Raw genomic sequence first — 11,639 nt, forward strand, 5'->3', positions numbered from 1 at the left:
CTTTCTAGTCTAGGCATCAGGTCGCAATTGGTCAACACCTGTAAAAGCAAGGCATGGGTAGCCCCAGGGCAATTGTCTCCTTACACTTCCTGCTATTACTTACAAAGGATAAGAGAACCGAGGAGGAGAGCATGACTTAGTTTAAGAAATATGCTTGCCAGGGGCAGAATTGTAGGCACCAGTGCCATGCTACATTCGGCATGCATGGTAGAGGCAGAACACAGATTAGCACCAGCTCTAAACAGTAGCAGATAGTTTGGAAAGGACAGACAGTCCAGCTCGGCTATATGGAAGTGCAGCTTTCAGGCACAGCTTACATAGACTCTGTTCCTTAAAGTGATAGACACCCTGAATCGCAGGAACGGGATGGGGGAGGATCCACGACACATCAATCCAAGGAGATATGACTAATGTTGTTTACCCTATAACCATTAAGTGAGCACTTACTCTGTATCCTGGCAGAGGCTCTGAAGGTGAATTGGAGTGGTGTCTAGCAGCCCACGGTCTAGTGGGGCAGACTGACTTGTAAATGCATCATTACAGGACAATAGGGTTCCTGTTATAAGGAAGAAGTGATTGAAGTACCAGCTTTACCAGAGGTAAAGCTAAGGGACAGACATTAGCTGTTGGGAGCAGCTGAGGCAGGTTCCCAGAGATGCCATTCGTCAAGACTGAGAGCTGGGAGAATGACATTACCACCAATCCTCCATTCACCACCAGCGGCCCCAGCTCTGCTGGTCTCCCTGTGGCCCAGCCAGACTCCAGGAGTGGCCCCCAGAATCAGGGCCATTCTAATCAACCAGTTCTTCGTTGGTGGTGGAGGGGGATTAGTTCTTCCTCTGAAGCTCCATCAACATCTCCATCCCAAAGAAGTCTAGAGTTTAAGTAAACACTGTGTGTTTGCTGTCCAAACACAACTCAGTCTTCTGCCTCCTTCCCACTGGGTTGTCCTCTAGCCGTCAACCCCACCCCGCTGGTGGAGGGCTCCTACAAGGCCCTCCTACTGTGGACTGCTAGAGTCTGTACTATATAAAGTCAAATTCTTTCCCCTTTATTCAGGTCAGGCAAGTTGGAAGCTTTCAAATGGAAATAAAAGCAAGAAAAGGAAGAGAATGACAATAGCCATCCACAGAATGGAGATATCAGATAATGGATCCTTAACTCCATCTTCACCCCGGGTTTCCCTGCTTGGACACAGGGACCCTGGGTGTCTCTGATACCCTGTGGCCCCCTGACTTAACCTGTTCTCCAAATATAGACATGGGCAAGGCCCAGGGAGGAGCTGTTCTGTGACGAGGCTTCCCTATTCTTTATTCATCAAGTTTCCTCTCAGTGTTAAGGCACTCTGGTCTCTGAGTTCCAGGCTCTTACGGCTGGACATACATGGTTGGTGACTCAGGTAGGAAGCCACCTCTGATTGCCAGGACTTTTTCTGGGGCAGGGTGACTTAGTTTGACTATATTTCAGAAAATGCATCTGGTTGTCTGGGACCTGTGATTTGTACTCCATTGACTCCCTGCCTCCTTCCTCATGACCATGTATTCAGTTCTGTTTTTATACATGGCTACAGATGGTGACCAGGGGGCCACAGTCTTCTCACCTTCACCTTTCATACCTCTCCTCTCCTTTTAAAAATATTTATTTATTAAAAAAAATCTTTTTTTGGCTGCGCTGGTCTTTGTTGCTGCACGGGGCCTTTCTCTAGTTGCAGAGAGTGGGGGCTACTCTCTAGTTGAGGTGCATGGGCTCTAGGCACATATAGGCTTCAGCAGTTGTGGAACAGGGGCTTAGTAGTTGCAGCTTGCAGACTCTAGAGCATGGGCTCAGTAGTAGTTGTGGCTCATGGGCCTAATTGCTCCATGGTATGTGGGATCTTCCCGGAGCAGCGATCAAGCCTGTGTCTCCTATATTGGCAGACAGATTCTTAACCACTGTGCCACCAGGGAAGTTCCACGTCTCTCCTTTTTTAGGGAAGAGGATGGCTTTCTCTAATCTGACGTTTATTGCTTTGCCCTGAGTCTTAGTCTTTTGTGAAAATGCAGTCCTGTCAGAGAGATTAAAATATGTGGGTTTGAATGAACTCATAGAACCTCAGATTTGGAAGCATCTCAGGGGTTATTTATTCTGTCTCCCTCAATTTGGATGAGGAAATGGAAATCTGGAGAGGTAAAAGGACTCACTCAAGGTCACATAGCTTATTAATGACAGAATCAGGAGAGAATGAGCACTGGATACCAGATATCCTTATTTCCAGTCTTGGTAACCGTTTGTAGGTTTTCAGATTGTTCTCTGAAGAGCCCTGGAGGTTTTGCGGGAACCTCCTCTGTAGTGACTACTTAGATGGAGAGAGGGGCACACCCACCCTCCTCAGCAGAAGAGGTTTTTGTCTGTTTCACACCTGTTTCTTCTGGTAAGATTTTGCTTCAATAAATGTTTAACAACCTTAAAAGTTATTTGAAAAGTGCTGAATGATTCTGTGGATATTTAAGTGGTGACCACAGTGGGGGTTTCTCTTAAATGCTTACACTTTCTTTAGACAGAGGACCCAAACATTTATTGCTCCTTTAGAGAAAAGGCTTAAAATACACTTTTTTTTTTTTTTTTTGGCCATGCTGCATGGCATGTGTTATCTCCGTTCCCCAACCAGGGACTGAACCTGTGCCCCCTGCAGTGGAAGCGGGAGTCTTAACCACTGGACCATCAGCGAAGTCCCTTGACATACACTTTAATGCAATTTATTACTATTATTTTCTTCCCTCAGTGGATTTTAAGAAGGTTAAATAAGAATCAGTAAGGGAATTCCCTAGTAGTCCAGTGGTTAAGATTCAGCACTTTGACTGCTGGGGCCTTGCAGGCTGCATAACACAGCAAAAAACAAACAAACAAACAAAACACCAGGAAGACCATGGAGGGGAAATAGCGTAGGAAGGGGCGTCTGAGAGCAGGTTTTGTCTTTGCCACCCCATGGACAGTAGGCCACCAGGCTCCATGGAATTCTCCAGGCAAGAATACTGGAGTGGGTTGTCATTTCCTTCTCCAGGGCATCTTCCCAGTCCAGGGATCAGACCTACGTCTGCTGCATCTTTAGGTGGTTTCTTTACCACTGAGCCACCTGGGAAACCCTAGAGCAGGTTTGCCTTCTTCCATTTTGCCTGATGCTGGCTCTTCCCTGAATGTGTAGAACAACTTAGTCCTCCCATCTGAATGCCTAGACATGGCTGAGGATGGAGAAAGTCAAAGAGAGCACAGAGGCAGTATTATAGGTAGAGCTGATGCCACTGTGGGGCCAACCAACAGCAGATGCTTTTCCCTGTGTGTGTGTTCATCTTATCCCACATTTAGGCCTCGGGGTTCTGGAAAGCTGACAACACGATGAAGCTGATCCTTAAAGCAGCCCGTGACAGAGATGAAGGAAGGGATCTTCAGTTACCAAGCTAGCAGATAAGCAGAAGATAACCTAGTAACGGTTATCACATCCTTGATGAGAGTGACTTGGATCTGAGTTACTAAATCAACTTTCTTTCCTTCTAGTCTTTCAACCAGATCACACCATGACAATCATCCTGAACGATTTCTATAATAGCAGTTATTTGTGGGAGGGGTTTGAGGATGAGTTTGGAAATTACACCGGCACGCCACCCACAGAAGATGATGATTATATCTGTGATGTAAGCACTGAGACACTCAACAAGCATGCTGTGGTCGTCATCTATGCCCTGGTCTTCCTGCTAAGCCTCCTGGGAAACTCCCTGGTGATGCTGGTCATCTTATACAGCCGGGTCGGTCGCTCTGTCACTGATGTCTACCTGCTGAACCTGGCCATGGCTGACTTGCTCTTCGCCATGACCTTGCCTATCTGGGCCACCTCCAAGGCAAAGGGCTGGATCTTCGGCACACCCCTGTGCAAGGTGGTCTCGCTCCTGAAGGAAGTCAACTTCTACAGCGGTATTCTACTGCTGGCCTGCATCAGCATGGACCGCTACCTGGCCATTGTCCATGCCACACGCACACTGACCCAGAAGCGCCACTGGGTCAAGTTCATATGTTTAGGCATCTGGGTCCTGTCCGTGATCCTGGCCCTGCCCATCTCCATCTTCCGTGAGGCCTATCAACCACCCTCCTCCAACCTAGTCTGCTACGAGGACCTGGGTGCCAATACAACGAAATGGCGGATGATAATGCGTGTCCTGCCCCAGACCTTTGGCTTCCTCCTGCCCCTGCTGGTCATGCTGTTCTGCTATGGACTCACTCTGCGCACGCTGTTTTCAGCCCAAATGGGGCAGAAGCACCGGGCCATGCGGGTCATCTTTGCGGTCGTGCTCGTCTTCCTGCTCTGCTGGCTGCCCTACAACCTGGTCCTGGTTGTAGACACCCTCATGAGGCTCCAGGTGATCCCCGAGACCTGTCAGCGCCGCAAAGACATTGGCCGGGCCCTGGACGCCACCGAGATCCTGGGCTTCCTGCACAGCTGCCTCAACCCTCTCATCTACGTCTTCATTGGCCAGAAGTTTCGCCATGGACTCCTCAAGATCATGGCCACCCATGGCCTGATCAGCAAGGAGTTCTTGGCCAAGGATGGCAGGCCTTCCTTTGTTGGCTCTTCTTCAGGGAACACATCTATTACCCTCTGAGACCCCTCAGTGGGCTCCTCGCTTCCCCTCAGCATCATCCTAAGCCCCATGTCCTCTGGCCAGGCACAGTCCCATGTCAAGGCAGCTCCCCACTGTGGCTGCAGGAAGTTGCTGAGGCCATGTCCCTCTTAGGCCCCCATCACATGGATTAGACAGCCTGTCCTGGGCCCCACCTCTTGCTGTAATTGCCATGTCAACTGATAGAGCTTGGTGCATCCTACCACTGAGCCCACAGTGCTCTATCTTCTGGCAGACATCCTTTGAAGATACTCTTTTCAGTGATTACAAAAAGTTCCCATTAATGAGAACCATTAATGTAAAACACCGTTGGTTAGTTGCCTAGCTCTCCCTTTCCTTGTTGGCCAGCAAAGTCCCCTTCCCTTGAGAGAGGCTGAAAATGACAGACACTCTCTTTCCAAGATTCCCTTAAGACAGGAGTGGCCATATCATCTTGTTCTGATTTGTAAAACTTAAAAACAATGATGTGCTGGTAAATCACTCTCCTGGTTGGGGGGTGGGGGGAGGGAAGTTCTGATTTGTAGCATTTGCTATGTTCTGTGGTATAAATAAATGCTACCATCATGGCCAATTTCAAGGATGGTGGTGTTTAACAACAAGCTCACAAAATCTAAAAAATGTGATAATGTGCTTTCACAAGCTTGTGCAAACTGGCTTCAGCACACTGTTGCTCAAGAGGAAGTCTAATGGGGCCAGGGGACTCCTGGGAAATATTCTTAGTTTAAAACACACACACACACACACACACCCTTGGTTCTTGACTTTGACTATGGTTATAGGATATGATGTGTGGAGCTGAAGCAGCCACTTTGTGACAATGAGGGGAAAAGCCTTAGGCTGATGGAGCCAAGGGATAACAAGGACCTGAGAATAAAAAGTCCAGAATAAACCTAAGCATAAATGGTCAAATGAGTTTCAACAAGGGTGTCAAGACTATTTAAGGGGGAAAGGATAGTCTTTCAACAAATTGTGCTGGGAAAATTAGATATCCACATACAAAAGAATGAATCTGGGCCCCTACCTTACATCACATACAAAAATTAATTTAGGATGGATCAAATACCTACAATTAGAGCTAAAACTATAAAACTCCTAGGGAAAAAACTTAAGGAAAATGCATAACTTGGTCTGAGGTTGGGTATGGAGTGAGGCTCAGAGATGGGATTTAGATCAAGGTTGAGACTGGGATCAGGGGTTGAGGTTGGAGTCAGAGATGAAGTGTAGGGAAACCAGGGATGGGATTGTAGTTTGTGATATGATCAGAGAAGAATGAGTGTCAGAAATAGGGAGAGATCCACAAATAGACTGAGGTTGGGGATAGGGTGAGATTCAGGGAGGTTGGAGATGGGGTTGGGACCAGGTGTGGAGTAAGTGTTGGGAATGGGATGAATGTGGGGGTGTGGGAGGGGTGTTAGAAACAGAGTGAATGTCAAGGATGAGTTAGTGGCTACAATAGTGGCCACTAGGATTTAATCTAGTTAGTGACTGCTACAAAAGGCATCACCAGTAAGGTCACCATCTTCTCTGGAGTGTTGCCTATGATGCTCTCTCAGGGGCCAAGATGGAGACACCTTGGCCTGTCCAGCTTGAGACTCCAAAAGTAGGTTGGTGAGGAAGGAGTTAGGGGCTCAGGCCCTAAGAAATACCTCTGATTCAGGGGAGAGGATAGAAGAATGTAGAAAGAATCCAGGGAGGAAAGCAGGAAATGGGCCTGGAAACCTCCCTTTCCTCTCCCTCCCTCCTCTAGTCCTCTCTCCACCTCACCTACTGTGTAACTCAATGTTCACCTTCCTTCATCCTCTGCTGCCCTAAAGACAACTCTGTCAGGGGCTTCAGTAAGTAAATAAGGAAACATATTGGGTCTGGGGAAATATACAGATGACTAATACACATTTGAAAAAATGCTTGCTCTCACTAGTAACCTGCAAAGTGGAAAGCAAAGAGCAAAAATAATTTGGAAGTGTTTCCAGGGCAAAGATTCAGTCTGAACTCTCTTCAAACAAGTGCAACATTGTTCAGTTAGACTTTTTTTTTTTTTAATGCAGTGTGTAGTTCTCTGGGTATAGCTCAATGATTTGGATTGCAGATCTGTAAGAATGCCAAGATGTTGGTACTTAAGTAACACAATGTATGAAAATATCAGAAACTGGTATTCTAATAATTGGATAATGTAAGGATTAGCTATCTGGTCAAGGTTAGGGAAATGGAGAAGGAAATGGCAACCCACTCCAGTATTCTTGCCTGGAAAATCCCATGGATGGAAGAGCCTGGTAGGCTACAATCCATGGGGTTGCAAAGAGTCAGCCAAGACTGAGCAACTTCACTTTCACTTTCAAGGTTAGGGAGACGTTTACCTTGGGGAGGAGCTCAGCATCCAGAATGGAGCTGGCATCCAGGATGTGTTGCATCTTAAGATCAAGGGAAGCAGGAAGTGGTCAGGGATGGGAGAGAGTCAGGGATGGAATTGACATTAGCGATGGGGCAAACACCAAGGATTAGACAGGGGATAGAGATTAGGATGTGAATGTATATTTTGCACAATGCTTGCTGATGTTTAAAACTTTAAAATTATTTTTAATTTTTTTGGCTGCACTGTGTGACATGCAGGACCTTAGTTCCCTGACCAGAAATAGAACCCACTCTCCCTGTAGTAGTGGAAGCACGAAGTCTTACTGGACTTCCAGGGAAGTCCCAACACTTGCTGATTTTAAATTTTGAATATTTGTTCTGTGGGTTTAGTTAAAAATTTTCAGCCTTCAAATTACAATGTTGAATGATACTATTTCCCCCTACACTTCTGACCAACCACAGCCTCTTCACCAGCCCTTGTTTCCCTATCTAGTAGCCCATTCGTAGTGATTCTAGCAAAAATATTAATTGATAATCTGTATTTTATTCCATAGGGGTTTAAGATTGCTTCTTTTCCAGCAATTTGTGTTTTATAGGATCTTTCAGAGGCTGAGAAGTCTTATGGATGAAGATGAAATTAAATGACCAAATCCTCTTTGGTCTAAAGGTCTTCCCAGACATGACCACTAATCAAGAAGTCATAAAGAGTACTGGTGTAATTTGGAGACATTGAAAGTTTGGTTCCAGACCACCACAATAAAGCAAATACAGAAATAAAGTGGGTCATCTGCTTTTTTTTTTTTGGTTTTCCCGTGCATATAAAAGTTGTTTATACTGTAGTGTATCAGGTGTGCAATAGCATTATGTCTAAAAAGTGTACATACCTTAATTAAAAATACTTTATCACAAAACAATGCTAACCATCATCTGAGCCTTCAGTGAGTCATAATCTTTTTGCAACGGTAACATTGAAGATCACTACTGAGCAAATACTGTTGGAAACATGGCACCAATAGACTTGCTCCAGGTAAGGGTTGCCACCAACCTTCAATTTGTAAAAAAAAAAAACCCCACAGTATCTGCAAAGGACAACAAAGCGAAGTGCGATGAACTGAGAAGATATGCCTGTATAGCTGTTGTGGTTTCCATGCCGAGACTGGAGGGGCCAAAGATCTCTGGGTTTGACCCAGAAACCTGCAAGTGGCTAGTATCTGGGCTGGTTTTTCCATCCTGGTATTTTATGTATTTATTTTTGGCTGCACTGGGTCTTCATTGCTTTGCATGAGTTTTCATTGCAGCCAGTGGGGGCTCCTCTTTGTTGTGGCACGTGGGCTTCTCGTTGTGGTGGCTTCTCTTGTGGAGCTCGGGCTCTGGGCCATGCAGGCTTCAGTAGTTTTGGTACATGGGCTTCAGTAGTTGTTGCTCTGAGGCATGTGGAATCTTCCGGGACCAGGATTGGAACCTGTGCCCCCTGCATTTTCAGTCTGATTCTTATCCACTGAATCACCAGGGAAATTCTGGTTTTTGTTTTTAAACTCAAGATTCTTCCAACCTTGAGAGTAGAAATGAATTGAAAAATTTAAAAAAAAAAGCAGAATATGTTAATGCAAACTTTCTAAAATTAGTTTTTCTGTTTTTTTTAATCAAAATATTTCACTGACATTGTTTATAAAAGTGAAATAGCTTTACAAAGCTTATAATGAAAACCAATAGCAGCCCTCCTGTCCCACTTGCCCACGTCAAAGTCTGTGACTTTTAACTCACATAGCTGTTTCATTCAGTAGTGGTCTGTTGTTGTTGTTTAGTCATGAAGTCTTGTCCAACTGTTTCGTGACCCCATGGACTGTAGCCTGCCAGGCTTCTCTGTCCATGGGATTTCCCAGGCAAGAATACTGGAGCGGGTTGCAATTTCCTTCTCCAGGGGATCTTCCTGACCCAGGGATCAAACCCATGTCTCCTGCAACGCAGGCATATTCTTTACTACTCAGCCACCAGGGAATCCTCAACAGTGGTCTACATATTTCTAAATATTATGCTTATTCTGCTAGCTCGTGAAAGTTTTTTTCTGAGTTTTGGATATCATCTATTGACTTTCTATCTTGGCTTCTGAAGATTTAACACTCTTTCACATTTTCTCTTGCTTTTATTCTTGTCCCAGAAAATACAAATATTGCCTCTTCTATTCTTCCAGGACATAGATCTGTACTTTTTGGTTAAATCAGCATTCAGTGTTTCAGTTAAAATGACTATATAAAAAATAATTCACAGTTGGGTACAATGTTTATACTTCCTTTTTTGGTACAAGTTTTCTTTTCTTTAGAATTAATGACAGAATTTTTCCATGTACTTTTCATTACATCACTCTCAAATGTCTCCCTCAATACACTCACATTAATCAGATAATAAACACAATAAATTTGAGATAATCCATAATTATTTTTTCTTTTTCGGAGACCCCTTCTCTGGAGCCCTTTATACCCCTCTCCAATCTGGATAGGTTATTCTCCATGCCTGGTTCTTTTTTCTAAATAGCTTTAATTACCAGATAAATTTTAGAATCTGATTGCTAATTTCAATAAAATGTCCTGCTGGGATTTTTATCTGAATTACATTGAATTTATAGATCAGTTTGGAAAATGTTGACATCTCAATAACATTGAGTCTTCCAATCCATGACCTTGGCATCTTTTCCCAACTACTAGGTCTTTTCTAATTTGTTTTGGCAATGTTTCATAGCTTTTAGTACACAGATCTTGTACATATTTTATCCCTAAAGTTAAATTTATCCCTAAGTACTTTATGGTTATTTGAATGCTTTGTAAGTGGTATTTGGGCTTCCCTGGTGGTTCAGATGGTAAAGAATCCACTTGCAATGCGAGAGACCTGTGTTTGATCCCTGGGGCAGGAAGATTCCCTGGAGAAGGGCCTGACAACCCACTCCAGTATTCTCACCTGGCAAATCCCCATGGACAGAGGAAACTGGTGGGCTGCGTCCATGGGGTCTCAAAGAGTCAGACACAGCTGAGTGACTAAGTACAGCACAGCACATAAGTGGTATTTAGTTTTTAAAAAATTTCCAGTTTTTTCTTACTATAGAGAAATACAATTGATTTACCTATATTGATCTTATATTCTGGGACCTTGGTAAATTCACTTATTAGTTCTAGTAGTTTTATTTTAAAGATTCTTTTGGACTTTGTATGTACCTGATCTTGTCACCTGAGAATAAAGACAATCTTATTTCTTCCTTTTATTTATTTTTCTTGCCTTATTTCACTGACTACAACCTCCAGTATGATGATGAATAGAAGTTGTAAAAGAGTTTGCTCAATTCCTAGTCTTAGGGGTAAAGCATTCAGTCTTTATTAAATATGGTGTTAGCTAAAGATTTTTCATGGAGGCCCTTTTCAGGTTGAGGAAGTTCCTTTCGTGAATGGTATCAAATCTTCCTCTTTCTGCTGAAGCCAGACTACTGCTGCTTACCATCTTCATGACTAGTGGCAAATCATTTGAGCTCCCTCTAGCACTTTGTAAAATGTGGATAATGATGATGTTTAACTATTTCCCATGAGGATTAAATTAAATGACTACACATACACACTGCACTAGAAGAATGCCTACCATACCACAGGTGTAAGGTGCTATTTAAATGTGAGGCATTATAATTTTGGTTTACTCCCTTATTTCATTTTACTACTGGATTTTGCTGAGAAAATACATATAGTAGATAACTTTTAGAGATCCTGAGTTTTCAAAAAAGGCTTTATTCTATTCTCCCATGTGATTAGTATTTTGACAGAGTATTGAATTCTAGATTAGCCTTTCTTTTCCTTCAGAGTTTTGCAGGCTTTTCTTAATTTTTTCTATCTTGTAGGGTTACAGTCAATACTTCTGATGTTATTCTATTCTTGACCTATTGTATGTGACCAAATTTTCTCTTAGAAACATTTAGGATATTCTCTTCATCTTTTCAGTTTTAGAATGCATGATGATGTGCCTTGTTGGGGGTTCTTTTCTCAATCATTTTGTTGGGAACCAGGTGGCTGTCCTTGCTGGGGCCCTACTGGGTCGTATGGTTCATAGCATTTTTGGTAATCTTTGCTGTTATTGCTTGATCCCTTGTTTCCACATCATTACAAAGGGCATATTTGTATCCTCATCATTTTTAACTCAAGACTTGTAAGTCTGAATTGTCCCTCAGGTGGCCCTCTTTATCCACAGCTAGGGCAGGCCTCTCACTTTGGGGTCATGTCTCAGAGCTGGCAAATGTTTTTCTATCTCCAGGAAAGCCTGGACCACTTCTTCCCTGGTTCCTGGTGTTTTCAGGGAATCCATACACAGGGTCTGTAGACCCACTGGTGTTATCATTCTCATCCTTAAGATGTACGACCAGTTCTAGCATCCTTCTGGATTCCCATGGCTTCAACTCCTGCTTCTTGATAAGCCTGTACATCTCTGAGTTTTCTTTTCATGCCTGACCTTCAGAGACCCCCTCTCCTTTTGCTTTTGATCTCGGATATTTATTTAAAATTTTAAAAATATATGTTATCTAGCATTTCAATGTGTGTGTTTGCGTGTGTGTGTGTGTGTGTTGTTCCCATACATCTTCCCATGCATCCTCAGAGCGCTGTCATATCAGTA

General features: G+C 43.7%; 1 protein-coding gene across 1 annotated transcript; it reads left to right on the forward strand.

The window, feature by feature from the left end:
• Nucleotides 1–1,312: 1,312 nt before the first annotated feature.
• On the forward strand, nucleotides 1,313–5,226 carry LOC122698699 (C-X-C chemokine receptor type 2-like). Its single transcript, XM_043910084.1, has 2 exons — nucleotides 1,313–1,399; nucleotides 3,532–5,226. Exons 1-2 carry the CDS (start codon nucleotides 1,384–1,386, stop codon nucleotides 4,629–4,631), a joined length of 1,116 nt encoding a protein of 371 aa, XP_043766019.1. The 5' UTR covers nucleotides 1,313–1,383; the 3' UTR covers nucleotides 4,632–5,226.
• Nucleotides 5,227–11,639: the final 6,413 nt, after the last annotated feature.

The sequence above is a fragment of the Cervus elaphus genome, chromosome 8 (genome assembly GCF_910594005.1).
Source record: "Cervus elaphus chromosome 8, mCerEla1.1, whole genome shotgun sequence".
In the NCBI taxonomy this organism is placed as follows: Eukaryota; Metazoa; Chordata; class Mammalia; order Artiodactyla; family Cervidae; genus Cervus; species Cervus elaphus.